At 41.7% G+C, this 27,264-nt stretch overlaps 1 protein-coding gene across 1 annotated transcript in view; it reads left to right on the top strand.

The window, feature by feature from the left end:
• The first annotated feature begins 797 nt into the window (after positions 1-797).
• LOC311507924 (stromelysin-3-like) overlaps positions 798-27,264 on the top strand; it is a 34,924-nt gene continuing 8,457 nt past the window's right edge. Inside the window, exons 1-3 of the mRNA XM_084572467.1 lie at positions 798-1,032; positions 9,203-9,483; positions 18,059-18,202. Coding sequence (XP_084428593.1) covers positions 928-1,032; positions 9,203-9,483; positions 18,059-18,202 — 530 coding nt within the window. The 5' untranslated portion in view covers positions 798-927. The remainder of the gene's footprint in view (positions 1,033-9,202; positions 9,484-18,058; positions 18,203-27,264) is intronic.

Below are 27,264 nucleotides of genomic sequence, written 5' to 3'. Positions count from 1 at the left end.
TTCCTTTCTAAGTGGTTCATATTCTAGTTTTGTCCTAAATCTTTGGGCTCTAGTTTGTTCAGTGAGAAAAGTTCATTTTAAAAGCTTGTATTTTGTTAATAAGATGACACATGCATTATTTTTCTTAAAACTTTATTTCAAATGCTACATTTCTACACTACACAGTAAGACTGCCAATGGATAATTTATCAAGTTACAATGTTTAGGAAAAAAAAAAGATGTAAAACTAATTGCCTAATGTATTAAATGCTACTTGTATGTAGCAGTGTGCAATGCAGGTGCAAATACCTACAATATTTATCTTTTGTGGAAAAAGTGCAAATTACCTCAATAAACTGCTAATCCATTGCCTGTAAAGTTATACAGCTTTATAAATAACAGCTTTATGTTGTGATTGAAAAAAAATAATTAGTAAACAGTGAATTTCAAAACCAGCTATTCATTTTACAATAACTGAGTGGCAATCACCTTGCAACATCTTCACTGTTTTTGACAGTGAGTTATTCACTTTATGACAGACTTTTGTTGTTGTGTGAATTTTTCGGACATCGTGGCTTTAGTTTTGACCAATGCATGTTACCAATTGAAATATTCGTTCCTATTCTATTGTATTGCGTAGTGTTATATTTGATGTCTATGATATATATCTATATATCTATATCTATATCTATATCTATAGATATATATATATAAGGCACATTAGTTTCTGTTCATTGGGAATGAAAGGGGTTAAATGACGCCTGTTGCACATTATGAGCTCTTTGGAGGTCGTAAAAGTCATCTGAAGAGGACAAAGAAAGCCGCTGCAGGCTATAAGGTTTGCTGCCGTCTCTCCCCCCGCAGCATTCAGTTGAGCGGCAGCCGTAGCGGAGCCTGTTCCTGTCTGCCCTGTCTGCACGATAACAACTCCAGCTACCCGAGAAGACAATGAAGGCTGTTGCGTTTTACGGCAGCATCCTGCCTTTCCACCTTTTCCTCTGTTTGTACTCTCTGCCCGTACTCGATCGGAGGACCGCCAAGCAACAGCTGCAGGTATGTCAAATTCCGTCTTAAAAGCAAACGTTCAGAGGTGTCACAGACTGAGAAAGTGTATTTAAACGACACAATACTGAGCAGCAGGTAGGGGCAATAGTGAGTGGGACAGATCAACATAATCGCATGGCGGTTCGTGAAATTTAACCATTTGATTCAGATGAAATGTCCCTTTTTTGTGACACTGCAGATTGTGTATAAAGGCGTACTGCAGATATAAATTAATTATTCCTTGTGTGAGGAGTGGAGTCACACTAGGCTATTCCTCACACTTCTTTCTCTATCTCGGTCTATGGTTGGTTGTGTTAAGGCCACATGAAAACTATTTTATGTTTAGCAATAGAATATGGCGTGGGTTAAAATACACATGGTGCAGACACGAAACACACTGCTGGTTTAAATACATTACATATATGTTCTTTTGTCAAGAAAAAATGACAATGACTTTAACTCTGACTATTTTACCAACATCCAAGGCCCTGGACTAATCTGAGAGATATATAAAAGTCATATAGTCATAGTGTACAGAATGAGACTGTAGAAAGTCACAAGTATGGATTTATTGGCCTAAATAAATCCACTGGCAGAGTCTGTAATTAGTTGTGCTTGTTATGACATGTTTCACATTGTGTTTCATGTGACTGCATGTAGCCTGCACTCATAGTGTACATTGAGACAGCCACTGTAAATTATTTTGTTCTTCAACATAATTTGATCTGGCTGGTTTTAATTTGCTTTATTAAAACCTGTGATGATTGACCTATCTATCTACCACTGTGGATCATTAACCCAGGACACAGTTGTAACATTTTCACTGGATGAGTAGGCATGTGTTTGTCCTTGTTTTGGAATGAACATTCCTTTTCTTTCAGAAATACAACATGATTGTCATCTCTGTGCTCAATTATGGCAACATGTGTTTCAAAGTTTCTGCATTTTGATGGATGACAGACTCACTTTCGGCGAATGAGAGAGTCAGATTGTGCAGGCAGAGACAAGTCATCTGGCAAATGATGGAGGTTACATACTCAGCTTGTTTGCTGACTCTGGGGGAAAAGGAGAAAACAGATGATATCTAGAGAGAAAGGCACATATCGGGCAAGCAGGCAGAGTGCAACTGAAAACTCCACCAAGGCTTTTGTTTGAAAATTGTATTGAGTGTCTGCAGTCAGTTAGTCCTGCCAAATAGGACAGCAGTGCATCAGTGTCAGACCTCCTTATTCATGATATGATCCTTCATATCCAAGTGTCTAATCCTAACATCTAAATCTGATGACTGATTAATCTGTCGGGCCAGTATGTTGGCATTGTGTTGTGTGGGAATGTTTAACCATCCCATGAAACAATTCTTGGCTCACACAGGCAGTACTTCAGTCTATGTTACAATGTCCTTTGTATTTAACATTCAGGTTAAATTGAAAGTCACTAATTTAAAAATACAATGGCATGGTTTTCTTGCTAATTCTACATCCAAATGTTTATGTGTCCGTGCCCATTTTATCTGTGTATCTGTATGCAGGTCACAAATTCATCATCATCCGCCTTTATGTTAAATGGAAACATTATATTCACTGCTGTTGTTCTGCAATTTTTTTTATTACTTTCAACCCTACTTTTATTTTGAGTTAAACTGAGTGCATCAAGTGAACAAAAGACTTTGGTGTTCTTCATCTTAACCCTTCTTATCGTTTGCTTATCCTCTTTATCATACAAACATTCCATACACGTGGCACATTGAAACACTTAATCCTTGCTGATATCTGGGAGACAAATATTTACTACTGAGACATTTCTTTCACTTTGCGCATCATTAATCTCAAGTTTGGATGACTTTTTATCTGCCAAAGAGTGTCTTTGTAGTTTGGTGTTTTGTCAGATCCACTTCTGACCAGTTTTTGTTATTGCAAGCTGTGAATTGTGTCATTCCCAGTAATGTCAGATCAGCATCCTGGAGAGTTTTTTCATAAGACTCCATTTGCACCTCAACAACTCTCTGTGTTTTGGTGCACCTGACTTGATGCCATGACTTCACAGGGAATTTCCAGACATCTGCTCACTGTGTGTGATTAAGTTTTGTGGAGGTTTGAGGAATAGATTTATGACTGGTGCTCATTTTTTCAGTGATGTGCTTGTTCGTACCTGCTTGCACCCATTATGTTTGCATGTTTAAGTGTCATCAACTAATACTCCCCAATGTAATAGATGCCACCTATTAGATAAAACAACAATGCTCCCCTTTGTAGATGGGCTCAGTAGTCGAGACGCAGCAGCCGCCGCAGCGTCTTGTGGCAACATGTTGGACCTGATGGCAGGATTCCCCCAGCATAAATAAGGCTTTGTTTCAACTGCACGTGACTTTGTTGTTTATGCTTTTTTTTAATGAAAATAAAGTCTTTGCCAAGACAGTTGTCTAAGTTCTGTCACTCATCTTAAATTGAACTGTCTGTCAACTCAGCTAAGCCTGTGTATAAACCTCTGCAGGCCAGCCAGACCCACCCCTGGGTCATTATTTTGGGATTTAGTGCAAAAAAGTTTAGTTTGGTTTGTCCAATTGTCATCATTATTTTTCCATATGGAACCACACAAAACCACAAACATTTGCTTGCATAATTTGGAAACATGCACTAAATCACTTTGCTTGAATCCAGAAAGTTAGTGAAATGTATCTGAGTTCAATTAAGTATTTTATTTAAATGAAATCTATTGGCTACTTTGCACTTTCAGCACATGAATTTTCACATTGTTCCATTATCCTACTGAATTCCTGAGAGAAAACCAAAGGTGTCCTTTCATGAGCCTCTGTATTATAGGGAATATGAAAAAGACAAAAGACAAAACCACCACACCCACACTAAAGCCTATTTGAATAAAATGATAAACTCCATGTTGTTGTATGTTGAATGTATCTCTATGACAACTAATACTCCAGCATCTGGACTAACCCACAAATGAACATTAATGTTAGCTGACTTTGGAATGAAAGGAAATTCCAAAACAACTAGCTTACATTGGAAATGAAAGGACATATCAGTTGGTGTATATTAGATTAACCACTCCACACACCATGTCTCCACTGACATATGTGACGGATGCAAGCATAAATTATAAAGAGAATGATATCGCCAACCAATGCAATGACTGGAGCAAGCTGGAGAGCAAGCTCATGCATGTGATATCAATGCCAAGATAATAACTGATTAACATGCACACTTGCTGCCAACTGGATAGGTGGAGATCAACTAGTTGTCTACATTTGTTTAGAGATCACAGTCTCAAAGTTTTGTTCAGAGTACGTCCAAATGGTGGCAGTGGGGCACTGCAGAAAGTGACAGTCCACTGTTGCTCCAAGCACAATGTTGCATGTGAATTCACTGCAGATCTTTCAGGCCAACTGTAGGCCAATCTTTCAGGAGTAAACCACCCTCTTCTCCAGACAGCATAATTAACAGTTGGCTTTGGCTTAGCTGGTCATCTGAGTTCATTCTACAGACCTTGTTTTTTTGAGGATGACTCATGGGCAGGCAGACATTTATTGTCAAGCATCTGAATAAAAGTCTGTCTATAATCTTTTTACATTAAGAGGCTCTTAAAGAGTTGCTCAAGTATGAAGTTCTTCTCAGTGGCTTTCAAATTGTGAAGTACAATTAATAATAAATTAGATTCTTTAATTCCACTTTATACTGGGTGGAGGAGACTTGCATGCATGACTGCAGGTTAATCTGACTTAAAGCTTGCTGGCCTTTAGTCTGTTTAGTTAGAAATAGCCCTGTTTGTTTCACCATTATATTCACAGAACAAAGAGCACAGGTGTTTTGTCTAACAGATTAGTCATTGTTTGGATTTTAACAATGAATTTTACTCCATGTCCTGTCATATATCTTAGCTGATTCGGACAACCGCTTCCACGCGTCAAAGCACTGAAATTAGCACAATACCAGATTAAGAGTGCACAAACATGTTTTCTGGAATGATGTAAGTTTCTATGCTTTATAAGAAAATAATGATTTTCAAACTACTGTAGAAGAACATACTCTGAACATACTTCCAAATAATTTCCACCCTTTTGCTAGATCTCAGCTGCATGGTTTCTCTAGCGTGTTGTCTTCTTGGTTTAAAATAGTCTACTCAGCAACTCTGAACCTGAGTTGTACTCAGGTTCAGGTATAATCATAAACTGGATTAGCTGACCATGTTGACTTCAAACAGTCAGTTCAGCAAAACAGGAACCAAATCAAGTCAGCAAGCAGCTTACTTCAGGGATAAGACAACCACCAAACACAGCACCTATGTGACACTTGGCAACTGAGGTCTATTACATTTCAGTCTATTGTCTTCTAATTCATCTTACTCACACAACCTTAGTTTGAAAGTATATTTTGGTGTGGTTATCATTATAACATACAGTTGTAGGTGACCATAACAATGGCCTTGGTCATTCTAGAATAACCAAAACAGGAAGCTTTTTGGAAAAACCAGAACATTGGCCTTTTTTAGCAGCCAACTGCTTAAAGTGTCTGTCTGTCACAGTTTGACATACATGAACATACTACAGTGTTCATGTATGTCACCCCCTCCACTGAACACTTGTCCTGAAATGCAACTCACAACAGGAAGGTAGAGGTATGTCCTCACCAGTACACTCACTCTTGGAAATTGACCTTTATTCTCCCTGAACCAGACAAACTGGTGCTCTTCACTGTCAGTGTTGCTTGAGAGCAGATTAGACTTGTCAGTGGGTTGTGTTGTTGACATTCAACAATACACTCAATGAACTCTTGACAGACTTAGATGTCAAGCCTTCCAATCAGAAGAGAGAAATACCAAGTAGAATTTCAAATAATTATTCACTCATTAGTACTATGAATGCATTTATAACTGCATAAAGACATTATAGATAAAAAATAGCAGAAAATTATTCATTGCAGTGCACAGCTCACCTAAAGCCAGATGTATCCTGTGCCCAGACTACTAAACCTTATCCAGTTGTAAACGGAGACTGCTTTCACAATGTTGGATGCATTGTTTGTTCTAATAGATAAGACCCTTCAGTCCTTTCTTGGGTCACATCATGTTGGAGCCCTCCTTGCGTGAATGCACAAACCTTTCACGGAGAAGTCACTAGTGATCAAACTGACTCATACACAGTCAGGTTTGACTTTAAATCTGTTGTTACTGCAAACTGATATTCTTCCTGCAATCATGTCTCCGCTGTTGTTTGATTGTGAGTGTTCAGGTTCAGGGTTCAGGTTCAGGTGTATGGAGCGGTGTAGTGCAGTGTTTGTTGAATAGTTCAGGTGTGGCATTGACTGGCTCTTGTTGTGGATGTTGATCATTTTCATAAACCCCTAATTTTGCAGAGTGTTGATGGGAACAATTTCTTTGGCCAAGTACACTGTGCCAACATTATAGCCCCATTACGCTGTGAACATATTTCTTCTCTTTAACTCCAGTAGTCGGGGCGGCACAGTGGCGAGGTGGTTAGCACTGATGCCTCACAGCAAGAAGGTCACTGGTTCGAATCCATGGGCCGGCTGGCCTTTCTGTGTGGAGTTTGCATGTTCTCCCTGTGTCTGCGTGGGTTCTCTCCGGGTACTCCGTCTTCCTCCCACCATCCAAAGACATGCTCATTAGGTTAATTGGTGATTCTAAATTGGCCGTAGGTGTGACTGTGAGTGTGAATGGTTGTCTGTCTCTATGTTAGCCCTGCGACGGACTGGCGACCTGTCCAGGGTGTACCCCTGCCTCTCGCCCGATGACAGCTGGGATAGGCTCCAGCAGACCCCCGTGACCCTTAACAGGACTAAACGGGTATAGAAGATGAATGAATGAATGAATGAACTCCAGTAGTCATGACTTTGAGTTTTGGCATTGAACTTAATTCAATAAGTTTTCAAAAATTAAACTTATAGTTTAATATTAGAGAAATATTGTCTTGACTTCTTTTGTGTTTTGTCTGTGTGGTCAATGTTCATTTGGCTTACGTCTCTTAAGTATTGAGTCGAACAAAGCAATGGGGGAGGAGGAGGGCTCATATGATTTGACTACTGGGAAATATAGAGCCATTTCTGCATTTATTAATTAGACAGAACTATTACTATAAAATGATGATACCTTTGAAACAAGGCTCTACAAAGAGAATTAAACCACGATATTACAACGTCAACAAAAATCTTGGCACCATAAGCGGAATGGAGTGGATTTTAGAAGCTGTTTCTCTACCAGAAATGCAGTCCAAGGTGGCTGCTTTTGGTAGATCAAATTTTAGTGTCCTCGTATCTAAACGGCCTAAACAACAGTAAGTGAGGGTAGTGTTTCAACTGTCAATACCAAGCAGTCTAAGTCTAAACTAAAACATTAGTACTCTCAACTTAAAATGACAATTGATATGAATATAGTTAAAATGATCTTAAAGGTGCAGTAGGCAGGATTGCGAAGAACCAGGACTTAGCCAAAAAATTTGAACATCGACAACTTCTCAGTCCCTCCCCACTTTCCGCTAAAGCCCAAAACGGTCTCCCAAGCCCCTCCCCCCACAGGGAGAGCTGTGCACGATAGAGCGCGTGCATATTGGCCCTGGAATACTGTGCACGAGCAGAGAACCGAGAGAGAGCGAGTAAACAAACTAGCATGGAACACACCGACGTAGTTTTTATAATACCCTTCGTTATTGCTAAATAATTTGACCTAAAGTACAACGATACAGTCGTTATACTTTAGGTCAAAATATTTAGCAATAGTCAACTTTAGGACAAAACCAAGGTTAGGATGTTTCTGAAAGTAGCCTACATCGGTGATGTTTGCTATCAGTAACAGTTAGCAGCATTCATTGTGGCGTTTTATTCCACAGTTTAGATTTATCAGTTTGCTATGTGGTAGATATATGACCGCTACCTGTTGATGTGGTTAGACGTTTGAGAGTGAAGCTGAGGCACAGGCCTCAGACGAGGATTACACGCCCACGGACAAGTGGTGCGACCCGTCGAGGTGGTGGAGGGAGGGGAGGGCGCTATGAAATGCATGTCCGTGATTGACACTCTGTTAGATACACCCCTGGACTTGATTGGTGCATCTGAATGTGGAGCGTTGGATGTCTTGCAAATCGCGCTACAGGCTCTAGGTGGGGCCAGAGGAGCCGAATTTTTTTTAAAATGACCTGCTTCATGCAATTATACTTGAACATAGGGTCAGTTTCAGCAAATATGACAGAAAGTTAGTTTTATAAGACTTGCCTACTGCACCTTTAACTTATCTAAGTCTAAAAAAAAATGACCAAGCAATTTCCATTGTGGATCAGAAAAGTTTATCTAAGTCTATGTCTAAATGTGAGTTGAAATAGTGAGGAATTGTAAGTTCATTTGACAAGATAAAATGAGTTTTCTTCAAATGATAATATAACCTAATTGTTAATGTTACTATGAGGTATTTGATTTTTTTATTACTAATTGTAACAGAGGTTTTCTTCAAATTGAGTTTATTCACATTTTTAAAGCATCAGGTGAACTTGTGTTTTAACAACTTGAAATGTATTACAGTGTAGTAGGTCATAGTCTCTGTAATCTCCTTATGGAGAGCTTGATGGGTATGATAATGAGAGGTTCTTGTCACTGATGTGGTCAGGTGGCAAAGATCTTCTTATGTTTTCTTGGCCCTTACAGCTTTGGCATATCAGGGAATATGGTCATAAATTTGTCCCAGAGAGAGTTTATTATGGCAAAAAACTGCTTGAAATGATCCCTTTTTTACCTTGTTTTTTTCTTTTTCTTTTCTTTTTTAGCTCATTACCATAGAACACTGTAGACCAGTGCTTACCAAAAAACTTTTTTGAGGATATTGGATATCTAAGAATGTATTATTTACAAATGAAAATGGAATTAGCCCAAAATCAGCTTACCAAACATATTTTATTCCATTCTAAACAAACCTTTACAGTAAATGTGTATGTGGCTATACTAAGATGCTGAACTGTGTCAGATTCTTTTTTAATAATATAGATCAGAGTTGGTACATCATTGCTGCGTGATCTTCAAAAAAATGGCCTTTATTATTTTTGGAAATAAAATAATAGGTCTGGGAATAGTAATACAAATGTAACAAGATATCTTTAGCAAAAAAATCCCCCATATTTTGTCTTTCCAATAACATCAGAGACCATGCTGTTCTGTCTTTGCAGGGATTGCCTCTCAGCAATAGTCACGCTGGAATCAAGAAGTGGGGAAGACACAAACAGGACACGCTAAATGCAGAATACCATTTTAAGTCTGTTTTGGGATCCCAGAATGGCACCGAGTTGTGGATGCGTCCTCGTTGTGGAGTCCCGGACTATTCTACCTTGACGTTGGTCAACATGCCGCACCACAGCCCAAAGAAAAAGAGACACATGAGCAGACAGCAGCGCAGGAGGAGATTTGCTCTATTTGGAGGGCGATGGGACAAGACTGACCTCACTTACAAGTAAGTACATTGGTTTATTACAACTTGACAAGACTCTTTTGAACAATGAAAATGCTTCCAAATTAGGTTTATTTAGTCCCCAATACAAATTCTCTATATTAGACTTAGACCTAGACTTTGACTTAATTGATCCACAAAGGAAGTTGCTTGGTCACAGTAGCTCAGTTGTACATATAAAACACTCCTTAAAAACCACTATTAAAAATAAAAATTGCGTTACAAAAAGTTGAGTTACAAAAATAAAAATAAAAATAAACTAGATGATCGTAGACACTTTAGCTACGCAGAAAAAGATAAATCATTATAAGAAGAAGAAGAAGAAAAATCACATCAAAATCAATAGGGACCCTGCAACTTTGTTTGCATGGACCCCTAAATATGGATGATGAAATAAAATACAATAGTATAAGCACAACATTTACAAAAGTTGCATATGTACAAAAAAGTACACAGCCTCTTTCTGTAACTTGGCTTGGGGTTGTCATGAACTTCAGTTAAAGCAAATCCATTTTAACTAAGAGCACTTGTTGGACGACAAAAAGCTTAATGGCTTCAGCTAGTGTTGTAGAAATGTCTGCAATAAAGTGAATTCTCAAAAAGATAGGGTTTTCTATTATTATAATTTTTTTTTAATTTTAGAGAACTTACAAATGTATGTAATGGGTGTACATTGTTTGTAGTTTCAGTTTATTAAAGCAGCAAGCCGCAAAGCAGCAGAGTTGCAGCCACCTTACAAACTGTGGAATCATCCTGTAATTACAACAACTACTGTTTGTGTTAACAGTGTACATGCTGATTGTGCCCCTTTTTACATTTAACTGGTTTAGCTATTTATGATCCAGGTGTAGTCATTTTTAGGACAACATGACAACAGATTTCTTTCTTTGCCAGTGCTAAGAAATACTTAACAACATGTAGAATTTGTTAAACAGTTGTTAAATACTATAAAACAATCATGGTCAAAACTGCAGCCATAGCCACTCAACACATTCATCTTACAGAATTTGAGTGCATATTGATTAACTGACATGCAAGTCCAAATATGACTCCTTAAGAAAAGTTTACTTCAATTTCTATACCCTTATAAAATGTCCAATTTGCCCCCAGGTAGGGTGTGTACTGTGTGTTCCTTGATTTTAAGTTCTCTACCACAGGCCTGGAAATTTGAGACTTGTGCAGTATTTTCGGTGTTCTTTGGACTACACACTTTTGGACAGAGTGGTAGTTGTGGGAATAGTGAATATACCTGTGTTAACATCTGCAAGTATCTCAGGTCATAACTTGTGGTAGTGTATCATATGATTTTCTCTTCTGTCCTGTATTAGAGTCAGCTCATTATCTTCATGTTGCTCAGTAGTGTTCCCGTTCTGTCAGAGCCTTTCAATTTCCAGCTGTGATGGAAGCTTCCTTCTTTGTTAGAGATGGGCTACTAGTGGCTTCTTCTTCTTGTCTATAATTCTGACATGCTTTGAATGCTTGGAACTGCTGTTATAGTAGCAGTAACTAACTTTTCTTTGACAGAATGAAAAAGATAAAAAATAGTCAGAGTGACTAGATGTATCAGAAAACATTTTTTTAGAAGGATTTATCTCCATCAGCCCCCAAACTCTCCTGTCTTTTTTACAGCCACTTTACTATCATATATTACAGAAAATAAACGTGTGATCTCTTGGATTTGCAAATCCATATGTTAGTTTGTGGTATTTAGTATTATTTGTAAAAATAACTAGCCAGAGAGCTTCAACAACGCAACCACATCTACAATGCAACACACATTCCTGCAGCACCCTCTATGTTCACATCTGCATAGCACAACACAACATTTCCCCTTTCCTTTAAGGCAGAGGTCTTCAACAGGGGGTCCACAGAGGGGGGAAAGTTTTGGTTGATTAGACATTTTATTCATATTCCCCCCCTGCAATTTTTTCCACAAATTTAAATGCCTTTAAATACACATATACATAAGTAGGGGGTCCCCGCTCCATCTCTCCATCAGTTTGGGGGTCCTTGGCCTGGAAAACGTTGAAGACGTCTGCGTTAAGGAATTACTTCCACAGACTGATTAAATAAAGCATTTTTAAGCATTCTGTAACAATAACAACTAGAAGATCGCAAGCGATCATAAAGGGGTCTATGCTGTGGCGAAGTCATCCCCGAGCGGGATTCAGAGGAATCCTTTGGCTGACAAGTGAATGAGAGTCAGGTGGGTCAGAAGCAAAGAAATTTGGTGGGCTTGTATGCAGTCTTCCACAGATGCCATTGCCTCAGTCTTGGTAGGACATCAGACTCAAATATACAGCTAGGTGGCACTACAATAAGCCAACTAACGTTTTGGCTCATATCTCGACAAGCGTGTGCCTTAGAAACAAAATTCTTTCTCACCCTGATTCCTTAGATAGGCCTGGTTCTAATGGACTAGGCCACGCCCATTTCTGCCTGCCATTTCTTTTTTGCCATTTTGAAAAAAATGCACCTCAAAGAAATATTCACCCAATCCTTATGAAACTTAGCAACCATCATTATAATATGCTTGCGTACAATCATGCCAAGTTTCGCGAAATTCGGGCTGTAGAGGGTGCTACAACAACTTCATGTTTATCCCTCGTGCTACCCTTCGGGTCTCTGGGACCCCAAGCGAATGGACAGACAGAGAGAGATTATGCAAGAGGGTAGGACGAGGGTTAAATCTCACATACCACCGCTGTAAACTGCTTGATATGTGACTCTAATAATCTGTGGATGACTCCTTACAAGTCCACCAAGTTTCGTCCAATACGGTCTATAGGGGGCGCTACTGGTGACCTATGTCTCTGCGTCCCACTTGGGGACGACTTCGCCACGGCATGGACCCCTTTATGATCGCTTGTGATAACCTAGTTATTATTATTCTTATTAGGGGTCCATGCAAACGAAGTTGGAGGATTTTGTTGCGATTTTTATCATAATTATAGTAATAATGATTTCTCTTTTTCTGCATAGCTAAAGTGTCTGCTTCGGACAAACTGCAAGGGCAAAAGGCCTCAAACTTGGTAACTTGGTAGAAGTCCTAGCATTTCACTTTGCCAAGGTGTCAATATATACCTACCTACAGTATACCTATAATAAGCCAATTTACGTTTTGCCTCATATCTCGAGAACCGTGTGTTTTAGAAACAAAATTCTTTCTCCCTCTGATTCCTTATATAGTCCTTGGCATGTATCATTTATGGACAAAGATAATGACAAGTTCTCAAAAGAACTTTAGCAGGGTTATTAATTACAAAGTTAATGGCTAATTCATTTTTATGGCATGGTGCAGTATAACTCCAAAGCTAATATTTTGTGAAGTATATACCCAAACTTAATCAAACTTCATGATAATATTATGATTCTGTACAAGCACCCCAAATTTTGTGACCCTTAGTCTCTAGGTGGCGCTACAAAAGCAACATTTCAATATCTCCAAAACTTCAATAGCTAAATTCATGAAATTTGGCATACACAACCTGTAAAATATGGTGTAGAAGCCCATCAAGTTGTGTGACATTACGTCTACAGGAAACTTAGCAACCGGCATTATAATGTGCTTGTGTACAATCATGCCAAGTTTCGTGAAATTCCACCTGCAGGGGGCGCCACAACGACTACATGTTTATACCTTAAAAACCACCACAGTAAACTGCTTGAAATTTGACAGTAATAATCTGTGGATGACTCTTTACAAGCCCACCAAGTTTCGTGCAATACGGTCTATAGGGGGCGCTACTGGTGACTTATGCCTCTGTGTCCCGTTGTTTTTATAGTTTTTTCTTCCTTTCTCTTGGAATTTTCTCTGTATGGATATTCGCAGAGTTATTTGGAGGGCGATATGCTTGCAGTGGCTGCTTTTCTGCGAGTCCGCTGCCACAAACAGCCTATACATCAGCATCGTTACAGTATGCCGTCATTACTGGTAACTTTCCAGGGGAAATACTTTGCGTGAACTCCTCCAACCTACTTGACTCCACAAGCAACATAAAGGTAACCAGAAGGGGAAGAAAGAAGGGTGGTGTTAAAGCCAGGCTTAAACAGGAGACATGTAAACGGAGGCTTCCGTCCATCATCTTAGCCAATGTGCACTCCCTCTGCAACAAGATTGACGAGCTGCAAGCCAGCGTCAACCACCTGCATGAATACAGAACTGCTTCTATTCTTGCATTAACTGAATCGTATTTAAATAAGAACAATACTGATGACTCACCGGGAAACAACATGGCGGCGGTGTGTGTCTGTATGTAAACAACAGCTGGTGCTCCACGATTGTGGTGAGGGAGAGATTGTGCACCGCTGACATTGAGCTCCTGGCTGTTTCCCTGAGACCGTTCTACCTCCCCAGAGAATTCCCACAACTTTTTTTCATTCTGAACAACTGTCAACTCTCCTAAGTTCATCCTGGGAGACTTCAACCACTGATCTCCAGACAAGCCTGTCAAAGGTTTTCAGCAATACATAACATGCACCACTCGTCAGGGGAAGACTCTGGACAAATGCTATGGTTCTGTGCCAGAGGCATATAGAGCTCTCCCCCTCCCCCCTCTCGGGTCTGCTGATCACCACACCATCCTTCTTGCTCCAGCATATACACCAGTCATCAGGAGGACGAAGAAGATTATCAAGAACATCAAACAGTGGAAAGCATTCAAACTCTACAAGGATGCTTTAAAACTACGGACTGGGACAGCCTTCTCTCCCCCTTCAACAACATCAACAAGCAAGTAGACACTGTCTCATCATACATCTCCTTTTGTGTCGACGACATCATCCCATCAAAAACAGTCACCATCTACCTCAACAACAAACCCTGTATCACCAAAGAGCTCAAGCAGATCCCGAACAAAAAGAAGAGGGTTTTATTCATGGGCTCTGAACAGGAAAAGAAGGAGGTCAACAAAGAAGTCAAGTGGGCCATTAAGGCTGGCAAGCTGAAGTACAAGAATAAAGTGGAGCAGAAATTCATCAGAGGGAACCTACACTCAGCTTGGCAGGGCCTCAAAACCATGGCCTCCACTAACACTGCTGCTACCATCCCCAGAACCATCGAGGTGGAAGGCTGCATCCCCACGCTCCCTGATGACCTCAACTCCTTTTACACCAGATTTGAGACAGACTACACCATCCAACTTGAGAAGAGAAGATCTACACTCAACCCCGGTGGCTCTGCATTCACCTTCAACACACAGGGCGTGGTGAGAGCCCTCAGGGGAACCAGAGAGGGCAGCTCACCTGGCTTAGGGCTGGGCGATAACATGATAGACACGTGATCAATATCAACAGACAATACGTTTGATAGAATGTTCGATAATTTCACTTGAAAATCCCGAGCCAGAACTGCAAGTCATTCTAGGGGATGTAGGCAGAGGAAGGGCTTTAACCTCTCGACCTATCACGGCCCCAGCTAAGCCAGGTTGGTGGCATCAACAACAACATCAACAAAAAAGAACGGCGTGGGCGGATGCTTATTTTGAGGTTTAAAATCATTGGAGTTCCCTTAACCAATCAGCAACGTTTGGTAATGACGTATATTGTGCGCCGGAGTTCAGGCTCTTACTCTTACCACTTCCGCTTCCAGTCAAATAAATCAAACTTTTCCCAAAGCCAGTTGGAAGGAGAGCTACGACGTCCTTGCCATTTATAAAACTGACAAGACAAGCCTCTTGTTCTGGTTTTAATTCCGTGATGCTCTCGAGAGTTGAGACAACTTCGCGGATGGCTTCTAGTGTCTCTTCCTCCGTCGCCATTGTTGCTATGGTAAATGGTAAATGGCCTTGCTTTTATATAGCGCTTTTCTACCTATTGGTACTCAAAGCGCTTTACAGTCAGAGACACATCTACCCATTCGCTCACACAAGCACACACACATTCACACACCAGTGCCACGCACTGGGAGCAGTTCAGTGTCTTGCTCAAGGACACTTCGACATGTGGCACATTCCGGGGATCGAACCGCTAACCCTCTGGTTCGTGGACAACCCGCTCTACCTACTGAGCCACAGTCGCCCCCTATGCTGTTGAACTACAAGCTTCGCTGGACTACAAGCAACTCGGCATGCGAGTTCCGCGTCATCACTTAACTGTTCGCTGATTGGCGCGGACCGCGCGGTTACACGCGAACCGTGGAAGTGCAATTTGGCCAGACTCCGTGCCAGACCGAAATCAAAATTTGGGCGGAAACGTAGGATGGTAACGACCAGGCTACGGCAGCAGTGCCATACAACAAAACATCAAAGCGATATAAAGAAATAACGGATGCAGTGGCGTATCATTTAGCAAAGGACATTCTCCCGCTCAGCACAGTTGAGAAGTCTGGGTAGAATAGGTTAAAAAAAACTGAATCAATAATTATCGATATCGCCTGATACATTTTTCAGCCATATCGCCCTAGGCCGGGTCCTGAGGCACTGTGCTCAGCAACTACAGCACCCGTGGCTCTCACCTCCCTAGTGATGAAAACTGTGGAGAGGGTCACAAAACACCACATCATCAGAGCAACGGACCCCCTGATTGACCCATTCCAGTTCGCATATCGCGCAGGAAAAGGCATCGATGCTGTAAAAGACATTCATCATGGGCAGCACCCACAAACATCTGGAGCACCCCGACTCTTCAGCCAGGCTACTGTTTGCTGATTTCTCCTTGGCATTCAACACCCTGCAGTCCCACATCCTGGCCACAAGACTTTCCTACCGCTTCCACCTAGACGACCAGTTAATTGTGTGGATTCTGGACTTTCTCACTAATAGATGCTAGAGAGTGCCGGTCAACAACTCCCTCTCATCTCTGTTTTACCTTGACTGGCTCCTCACAGGGCTGCATGCTATCTCCCCTGCTCTTCATCCTATACACCGATGAGTGCAGATCCACACAGCCCAACTGCCACCTGGTCAAGTACGCTGACGACACAGTTTTCCTGTCTCTGCTGTCGGACCCCTCGCATCATCATGGACCAGCTTTTCAGGAGTTCATAGAGTGGTGCGACAGCTCACACCTGGAACTGAACGTTAGTAAAACCAAGGAGATGGTGGTGACCTTCTCCAAGAAGCAGGGCTAGGGTTAGGGACTTGGCTACAGCAGCCAGTGGAGCTGGTCGAGAAGTTCATATATCTGGGCACCATCTTTGATAACCTGCTGAAATTCTCCTCCAACACAAAAGACATTTTTAGAAGGTGCCAGCAACGACAATACCTCCTGAGGAAACTCAGCTCCATTGGAGTCAGAAAAGTCGTTCTATGTACTTTTTATTACAGTTTTATTGAGAGCATTATCACCTTCTCAATAACCTGCTGGTCCACTGAATCAGACTCCACAACAGAAACCGATTGCAGAGCACTGTTTCGGTCTGCTCAGGATCTTTGGCCTGCCTGTAAGAACTCTCGCACACATTCATGACCAACAGACTCTCATCCTAGCAGAAAAAAATCACCAGACCCCTCACACGTCCTCCACTCAGCATTTCAGTGACTCCCCTCTGGTGGACGGCTCCACTGCCCCGCCTGCAGAACTCAGAGGAGAAATGCCACCTCGTCCCCGCAACCATCCTTCTCCTCAACTCCTCTCCACATACACACTTACTCTCTCTCTGACTCTTCTCCAGCACACACACAACCATGGCACATTCAAACCCCCCTTGCCACCACCTCTATACTCCAAGAGTCTCTGGTACTCTATACCAGAAACTCTTGGTTGTGCCCAGGAACATTCCTCCACTTTGTTTCTTTTTGCAAATTAAATTTCTTATATTTATTACCCACTCTACCTCTGCAATAACTTGTAAATATATAAACCCCGTAACTACTCATCTAGTCTGTTTACATTCTCCATGGACATTTTGGATAGTAAAAACATTTATGGTATGGTAACTTGTATATACTTGTTTGTTCTATTTTTGTTTTTTCTTTAAAATGTCTGTATTATACGTATACGTTGTGCTGCTCACTTGTGCCTTAAATTGGCCCCCGGGACAATAAAATTTTCTGAATCTGAATTAAACAGAACATTGTCTTGCTTAACTTAAAACTGTATAAATTAATATAAAACAATAGATATTAGAACATTCCTCTTGTAATAATGAAATAAGAAAAGTGCAAACATAAAGTGTGAGGAAGAGTTGTTGCTGTCAGCTCATTGGTCACATAGCAGGAGAGGGCCTGGGAATAAATTTACCATAAATTTTCCTATAAAGCACCCTGTTATTCATTAGTGCGTCTCATTTCAGCTCAATACAGGACGCGTACTTTTGTTTCAACAATTCCGTTCTTCAAGGGAGGGCTGGCAACCCTGGTTGGGGTTAAATAACTTGTTGCCAGCTGAAAGATAATCGCCCATGCAGTAATTATCCAATAGGAGTCCCTTTCCTATTTGCGTAGTTAAATCCAGGTGGTGACTTTATTTTTTATTTTTTTGGTCTATGCAGTGTAGAACAGGTTGGTTTACATAGTAATTCAATATTTTCAAGCTCGATAGTGTATTTTTTTTAAGCTCCAGGTGTCACTGTTGGTTTGTTGTTATATTTGTTCTCTGTAAAAGGAAAAAAAATGTTGTTTGTGTTTTTGTCCTTCAGGATCATGCGTTTCCCCTGGCAGATAAGTGAAGACAAAGTGCGCCGTGTATTCCAGGAGGCATTAGCTGTGTGGAGTGAAGTCACTCCTCTGAGGTTCCGAGAGGTCAGCAACGAGAAAGCAGACATAATTATTGACTTCAACAGGTGAGAAACAGTCACAAGTAAGCAGCACAATGCAGTTAGGTTGGGTAAAAGGATGATATGGCACTATATAGGAGATTTTAGAAGTTTAGGAATAAAAAAGTAAAGAGTTGCTAGTCTTACTACTACTGGAGCAAAGTGTAGGAAATAACGTCAGCTGTTCACCAAGGGCGGACTGGCGTACGGGGACACTGGGCATTTCCATGGTGGGCCGGGCCATGAGAAAAAGAAAAAGAAAGGGGGAAAAAAGTCTATCGCAACGGCCAACAGCATTGTGGTCCGCTGGGTCGGGCGGCTATTGTTGTGATAGGCTATACCTGTGTTCACATATCACTGCCTATGCTGATAGCAAATCACATTTCATCCATGTGGGTAAGTCCCACCGATTTCCTCAGGCTGTTGCAGCTGTCACTTGTCAATAGTAGTGTTGTGAAGTGATCTTTTATATGTCACTATACTCCAGACTCAGTAGGGGGCGTTGACCATGTTGTGGACCCTGTGTTGTACCTGCCTGTTTTTTGATGAAGCTGCCCGCTGCCTTGACTAGTTGTATGTACCTGTGCTGATAATAAAGGCGGTTCAAGAGAAGAAACCTGCTCCTTTATTCCTGATATATTCAGATATCACATATGGCGACGAGGATAAAAGCACAGAGAAGTCAAGAAGCCGGTCTGCTTAGCGAGTAAGAAGAGCTTGTGAGGGACAATGGCGGCTGCTATGGTGGGCGCGGTGGCGCCATTTGACAGCACCTCGCAGACGTGGGAAGAGTACTGTGAGGTTTTGGACCACTTTTTTGTGGCAAATAACACTGATGAGGAACCTGCTAAGCCCGGATAAGCCAGGAGGCCGCTCCTATGAGGATCTGGTAAAGTTGTTAAAAAATAATTTTCACCCCAAGACCAGCGAGATAATGCAGAGGTAGAAATTTAATACAAGGAACAGAAGGCCAGATGAAAGTGTTAGTGACTATGTGGCGGAGCTGAGTTGAGGGACCGGTAAGTAGACACAGGCTGTGGCTATACAATAATGTCAGCGAGAGCATTTTACAGGTTACTCCGTGGTGTTAAAAAACCCAGGTTGCTCCGGTGCAAGATAAAACTGAAAACCTACGGTGGTCATGTAGTACCAGTGTTAGGAGCAGCAAAAGTCAAAGTGGAACACAAAGGCAGTGCTAAGATGTTAGCAGTAGTGGTCGTCAGAGGTTCAGGGACCAGTTTACTGGGGCGAGGGTTGATGAAAGCTCTCAAGATAGGTTGGAAAACTGTACATAAGATAGAAGACAAAGAAGAACCACTACAGGAAGTACTGTAGAGACATGACACAGTATTTAAGGATGAGCTAGGGACGTTAAAAGGCTTTGCAGCAAAGATACATGTAGCCAGTGATGCGAAGCCCTGCTTCTACAAGCCAAGGTCAGTTTCTTTTGCAATGAAAAAGAACAAGAGAGGCTCTTAGAGGGGAAAATCATTGAACCAGTGAAATTTTCAGACTGGGCAGCGCCTATAGTCCCAGTTCTAAAACCAGACTCCAGAGCCAGGATTTGTGGGGACTATAAGCTAACAGTAAACAAAGTGTCACCCATTGAGTAGTACGCCATTCCTAGAATGGAAGATATGATAGCTTGTCTTGGGTGAGAAATACACCAAGTTAGACATGAGTCATGCGTATCAGCAGATAGTATTAGATGAAGATTCAAGAAGACATGTCACAGTGAACACACACAAGGGACTTTTCACATACACAAGACTACCCTTTGGTGTGAGCTCCAGCCCAGCTATATTCCAGCGCACGATGGAGGGTGTGCTACAAGGAATCGAGAATGTGGCAGTATACCTTGATGACATCATTCTGACAAGAAAGAATGACAAAGATCATCTACAGACATTGGATCAAGTGCTGCAACGACTGCAAAATGCTGGGCTACGCTTAAAAAGGAGTAAGTGTCAGTTCATGGAGACTGAAGTGACATTTTTGGGACACAAAGTGGACAAGACAGGGTTGCACCCACTGCCAGCCAAGGTGAAAGCAGTGCAGGAGGCTCCCGCACCTACATCAGTGAATGAGCTTAAAGCTTATTTGGGACTGCTGAACTTTTATAATAAGTTTCTGCCTAACTTGTCTACCTAAGTTACTCGGAAAAGATGAAACCTGGGTATGGGGGCAAGAACAAGAAAAAGCTTTCCAAAAGTCAAAAGAGCTGTTACAATCAAGCAGCCACGTGTGCATTACAATTAGAAGAAAGAACTGATACTTTCCTGTGATGCCTCTCCATATGGGGTTGGAGCGGTACTATCTCACCGTATGGCAGATGGTGATGAGAAACCTATAGGGTTTGCATCACGCACACTCACCGCTGCTGAAAATAATTATTCCCAACTTGATAAAGAGGGTTAGCTGTCATTTTTGGAGTGCAGTATTTTCATAAGTATCTGTATGGTAGAAAGTTTGCGATTTGTACAGATCACAAGCCATTGATAAGCTTATTTAACGAGATGAAAGCTGTCCCACAGATGGCGTCTCTCTCAAAGAATAATGAGATGGGCTGTGCTGTTGAGGGCATATGAGTATGTCATATTTTACATGGCAGGTAAAGACCATGGTAATGCTGATGCTCTCAGTCGACTTCCTCTGCCAGAGAAACCCATGGAGACAGAACCAGAGGAACATGTACTGATGCTGGATCGAGAACAGAGCCCTCTGACAACATCAGAACAGCTGCGGCAATGGACAACTAAGGATTCTATACTCTCAAGAGTCAGTGAGTATGTTCTCAGAGGATGGCCTGATAATCTGGACAGTAACTATATGCCTTATAAACAGAGACAACATGAGCTCAGTGTACAGGATGGTTGTATGCTGTGGGGAGCTCGCATCGTGATCCCAGTGAAGGGACAAGTTCCGCTGATGGAACAACTACATCAGTCACACCCAGGCATGAGCCACATGAAGGGACTGGCCAGAGGCTACATGTGGTGGCCCAACATGGATATGGACATTGAGGAAAAGGTAAAGGCATGCCACACATGTCAGGAACACAGAAAGGCACCTGTCTGTGCACCACTCCACCCCTGGGAGTGGCCTGAAAAGCCATGGAGAAGGCTACACATAGACGATGCAGGACCTTTCATGGGGAAAATGTTCTTAGTAATTGTGGATGCTCATTCAGAATGGTTAGATGTCTACCCACTAACTTCATCTACTTCAGCAACCACAATAAACTGTCTTAGGAACAGTTTTAGCACGCATGGTATTCCAGAGATGATTGTCTCATGACACGAAATGGAATAACACATGTCACATCAGCACCGTATCACCCATCACAGGTTAGCTGAATGAGCGGTGCAAACATTCAAAGAGCTCATGAACAATAGTAGTGGTGATACAGTAGAGACAAAGTTAAAGGGCACTGTTTAGCTATCGTATCACTCCACAGTCAACAACTGGACTGTCACCCGCTGAGATGTTGATGGGTAGAAAATTTAGATGTACACTTGATCTCATACACCCAGATCTTAAAAAGAAGGTGGAAGCAAAACAAACATGTCAGAAAGCACATCATGACAAACATGCTAGAGAACGCAACTTTGTGGCAGGAGATTCCATCTACACAAAGAACTATGGATATGGACCAAAATGGGTACCAGGACTGATACATGAGACTACAGGACCAGTTTCCTACACAGTGTTGCAAGGAGATGGAAAGCTGGTCAGACGACACGTGGATCAGCTGTTCAGCAGACAGGAGTCAGAGCTGTCAGTTTTGGTTCCAGATCCGGTGCCAGTGGTGCAGTCTGGGACACCCACTGCCAAAAATGCTAGGACAAGATACAGGTTCTGGGCAAGAAGGGGACAGACTCTTGCCTACAACAGAGCAAGAGCAAGTGAGCAGTGCACCTGCTGGGGCTCCAACAAAATTGTTCCATTCTCACAGGATCAGGAAACCACCAGCATACATGAAGGACTTTGTTCAGTGAGTGGATGGGGTTGAATAAAAAAAGAGAAACTTTGTGTTTGAATATATGACTGTGTACATGATTTTTGTTGGTTAACGCGTAGAACCAAAAAGAGGGAAAAGATGGACAGTGGTGTATTCTGTGAAATGATATGCAGGTTTATACATGAATGTTCAGGGTTGTGCAAGTGTAAACTGAAAATTTGACAACTGTTGTTTTGTGGTTATCGTTGTGACTGCAAACTAAGGAATAGTTTCAATTAAAGAAGGGAGGGATGTTGTGAAGTGATCTTTTATATGTCACTATACTCCAGACCCAGTAGGGGGCGTTGGCCATGTTGTGGACCTTGTGTTGTACCTGCCTGCTTTTTGATGATGCTGCCCCGCCTTGACTAGTTGTATGCAGGGCTTGACGCTTAGCATTTTCCCAAGTAGCACATGTGCTACTAAGTTGAAAAATCTAGTAGCACACAAATAATTTTAGGGGCACGATGAAAAGTTACCAAATAATGTGTTTTTCTTTAATAAAGTGATATGAGGTCAACGAGGAGGCATGTATAAGCAAAACAATTAAATTCATAGCTTTTTAAGTTTTAGTTATATTCTCTAAAGAGTGCAGAGAGAATAATACTGTAACAACTCATGTATTGTCAGTTATTTATAGGTGCAAATGTGCACAGTGCAACTGAGACAGTATCAAAACAGCAAGTAAAATTCTCCAAAAAGTGCAGAGAATAATACTGTAACAAGTACTGACAAGAGACTTTTTCTTATTTGGCCTGTGTTATAACATAGAACATTCATACAACAGGCAGGGTTCACAATGCCTATGCGATATACTGTGTTTCACTAAATTATCTTGTTTGAAGTTTGCGTTGCCTGTGACATAAACAGACTTTCCAGCTGCTTGCTTTTGTGCTTTGCAGTGCTTACAATACATTAATGCGTTTTCGTAAAGGAGCCATGGGAATGTTTTCTGCCAGTCAGCATTAAACTTGTGCTTTCACATTAATTGTCATATTAATTGTTGCTACAGTGTTAAAAGCCCTATCCATCTTTGCTTTTATTTTTATCAAGAAAAATTGGTGCACTGCACCTTTAGAAAAATAGCGCTGTCTCTTTGAGAAAGATAGTAGTTCTTGATTGTTGATTGTTGTTGAAGTTGTGCGTGGCTGTGGATTTATGCCGCTGAACTGAGGGTATGTTGCAAATATAAAGTAAAAATAAATAAAGATAAACGTTGGACTTGCAAAGGATGAATGTTTTAGACTAAAATTTCAATGGCACGCAATCTACCCACGCTACCTTCGAGATCTACCAGTCGATCGCGATTTCAGCTGAGGCTGCATTCAAGTGTGTGGCATTGAGTCGTAAGCTTCCTTGTAGTCGATCCAGGCGGTGCACAGGTTGGTCTGTCTGCTCTTACAGTCTCGGGCAACTGCTCTTTCGACCAGTAGCTGGTGCTTGGCTCCTCTGGTGTTGCTACCAATTCCCTTCTGAGCCCCGCTCATGTATTGAGCTACATGCTTACTCATCTTAGCCACAATGATGCCTGACAGGGCCTTCCATGTTGTGGAGAGACAGGTTATTGGCCGGTAGTTGGATGGGATAGGCCCCTTCTGGGGGTCCTTCAGGATTAGGACCCTCCTGCCCTGGGTTAGCCACTCTGGGTGGGACCCATCCTTTAGTAGCTGGTTCATCTGTGCTGCTAGGCAGCTTGTTTATTCTCCTGGCCTCTGCCTCCTTGGTGTATCTCTTCAGCCAGGTGGCCAGTGCTGTTAGTCTCTGTTTGGCAGTTTCGAGTGCTTCAGGTATGGAGAGCTTGGTGTACTTCCTGGGTGCCCCTTTATTCACCATGTTGCCTTTCTGTAGTTCTGTCAGCTGGCTAACTTCTCTCTGTGTTGCCCTTATCTTGGCCTCTAACCATATTCTCCATGGCGGATGCTGCCTGTCATGGTTTGAGCCCATCTTGTAGCTAAGCATTTCTAGGATTACTGTTGCTGTACTGTGTATCAGCTTATTGGTCTCAGTGATGGTTCCCATAGGGATTGTTGTTAGTGCAGCATTCACATCCACTAGCAGATCTTCTGAGGGTACTTTACAAGTCAGCTTCGGGTATTCGACGGGGGTTCCAGGCTTCTAATTGTGCCATGATCTTCATTCTCAGGTCAGCAGCTCTTGCACTGAGGCTGGTATCTGTTGGGGCTTAGTACCCAATCTCTGATTGTGGGGGTGATGGTGGCATCCCCCCGCTGACCTGTCGTCCTGGTGCCCCCTTGCCGTAGCATTGTTGTATCTCATCAATCTCTAGTTGTGATAGGAGTTTTCGATTGCGGATGTTGGAACACTGGGCTAACAGCTGTTTCATTGTTAGCCTTGATTGTGGGTTTCGAAGTGACCATTGGTCCCACATTCGCTGCATGTATCCCTTCTCTCTAGGGTTGCTCATATAGTAGCATTCCAACACTTCCGTGTTTTCCACCCATGTCCATCTATGTCTTGTTCCAGTAGCCCATTTCTCATCAGGTTGCCCTGGTTCCCTAGCACCTGACGCGGACCTTGTTGACCCGGGCGACGTCCGAGCCGGTGTGTCATTTGTCTGTACTCTCATGTTCCTGAGGTAGGCCTGATACATTAAGGATCTTGCCCAAGGATCCTCACTGGATGCAGGTGTATTTTGTCCTCACTGGCATTTTTGCCTGCCAATGGAACTGGTTGCCTTGTATTTATTGATGATGTGACAGCTGTCAAAAGCAGCAGGATGAATTCTGAAGTGTTTCGAGCAATATTATCTGCTCATATTCAGCCAAATGCTTCAGAACTCATTGGACGGCACTTCACAGTGCAGATGGACAATGACCCTAAGCATACTGTGAAAGCAACCAAAGAGTTTTTTAAGGCAAAGAAGTGGAATGTTATGCAATGGCCAAGTCAATCACCTGACCTGAATCAAATTCAGCATGCATTTCATTTGCTGAAGACAAAACTGAAGGGAAAATGCCCCAAGAACAAGCAGGAACTGAAGACAGTTGCAGTAGAGGCCTGGCAGAGCATCACCAGGGATGAAACCCAGCGTCTGGTGATGTCTATGTGTTCCAGACTTCAGGTTGTAATTGACTGCAAAGGATTTGCAACCAAGTATTAAAAAGTGAAAGTTTGATTTATGATTGTTAATTTGTCCCATTACTTTTGGTCCCTTAAAAAGTGGGAGGCACATATACAAACTGTTGTAATTCCTACACCGTTCACCTGATTTGGATGTAAAGACCCTCAAATTAAAGCTGAAAGTCTGCAGTTAAAGCGCATCTTCTTTGTTTAATTTCAAATCCATTGTGGTGGTGTATAGAGTCAAAAAGATTAGAATTGTGTCGATGTCCCAATATTTATGGACCTGACTATAACTCTGGACTCAATGGGGCATAGCGCTAGCTTATCATAACAAAATATTTGTGAAATGGTACGAGTTTCGCGGCGTTATTTATTTCCCATTTATTTTATGGGAATTTTTGACCATAAGTCACTGAGACACTGATGTTGGACGAGAAGGCTTGGCTCGCAGTCTTCGCTCTAATGGTATGAGTTTCGCGGCAGATAATGCGTTATTTATTTCCCATTTATTTTATGGGAATTTTTGACCATAAGTCACTGAGACGGTGATGTTGGACGAGAAGGCTTGGCTCGCAGTCTTCGCTCTAATTCATCCCAAAGGTGTTCTATTGGGTAGTGGTCAGGACCCAGTCAAGTTCTTCCACACCAAACTCACTCATCCATGTCTTTATGGACCTTGCTTTGTGCACTGGTGCGCAGTCATGTTGGAACAGGAAGGGGCCATCCCCAAACTGTTCCCACAAAGTTAAGGAGCATGGAATTGTTCAAAATCTCTCGGTATGCTGAAGCATTCAGAGTTCCTTTCTCTGGAACTAAGGGGCCAAGCCCAGCTCCTGAAAAACAACCCCACATTATGATCCCCCCTCCACCAAACGTCACACTTGGCACAATGCAGTCAGACAAGTACAGTTTTTCTGGCAACCGCCAAACCCAGATCTGTCCATCAGATTGCCAGATGGACTAGCGTGATTCGTCACTCCAGAGAATGCATCTCCACTGCTCTAGAGTCCAGTGGCGGTACATTTTGATTAACTCAGATGAGTCATTTTGGCAACTGGTTTACAATACTACCATTTCGTAACATCTCTCTTCTTTCTCAGACTCCCACATTTCATTGACTTTTCCAGGTCCTGTTTTTTTACTTCGAGCCTTGGCTAGTATAGAGGTAACATTTTTATAACAACAGTTATAAAAGTAAGTATGAATGTTATGTATTCACTTAAAAAAGGAGTACAATCTCTTCTAAGTCAAGAATGGAGGTCATGTTGACCTCTTTGTTAGCTGAATCAGTAATTAGCTACACTCCCCCAATATTTCAAGGTGGTTTTTGCTACAGTATATCATATTTAATAAAGAGGTGTTAAAATGTGTAATTTTCATAGCCACCAAACGATTAAGAACAGATGACATCAATGTGGCTGCTGGAGGATTCAAGCACATCTGCACCTCAATCCCTGATCCCAAATAACTCAATTAAATATGAATATTAAATATGAAATACGAAATGGTTCAAGATTCAAGATGTTCATTGTCATATACACAGTAAAAACAGCTGTTTAGACCATACAATACAATTCTTACTTTGCAAGTCTCCTTTACTAAAAACAGTGAATAAAAAAAAATAAAATAAAACCAATAGATTAAAACAAGGCACAGGAGAAATACTTAAAACCTGTGTTTGAGAAAGTGCTCTGTGCCTTGTGCTGCAGATCCAGGCAATGGGAGTGATGGGGAAATGAGACAGTGTTGTATGACCTGTTCAGGTAGAAACTGTGAGTCTTTGTCCTTGATTTCATTGTGTTGTGAAGAGGCTGTGTTGTGGTGTGTATTGTCCTTGATCATGAGAAATGAACTGTGCACTTTTTGAATCACATGCTGGAGGGCCTTCCTGTCCTGAGCAGTGCAGTTCCCAAACCAGTCTGTGATTGAGGTGTGATGACACTACTGTATTTCTGTAAAATTTCTTATATTTTGGTTAACAGAACAAATTTCCACAGCCTTCTCA

This window comes from Chelon labrosus (assembly GCF_963514085.1).
Source record: "Chelon labrosus genome assembly, chromosome: 22".
Lineage (NCBI taxonomy): Eukaryota > Metazoa > Chordata > Actinopteri > Mugiliformes > Mugilidae > Chelon > Chelon labrosus.
The sequence above is the reverse complement of the archived record's forward strand: the minus strand, read 5'-3'. Positions and strand labels throughout refer to the sequence as shown.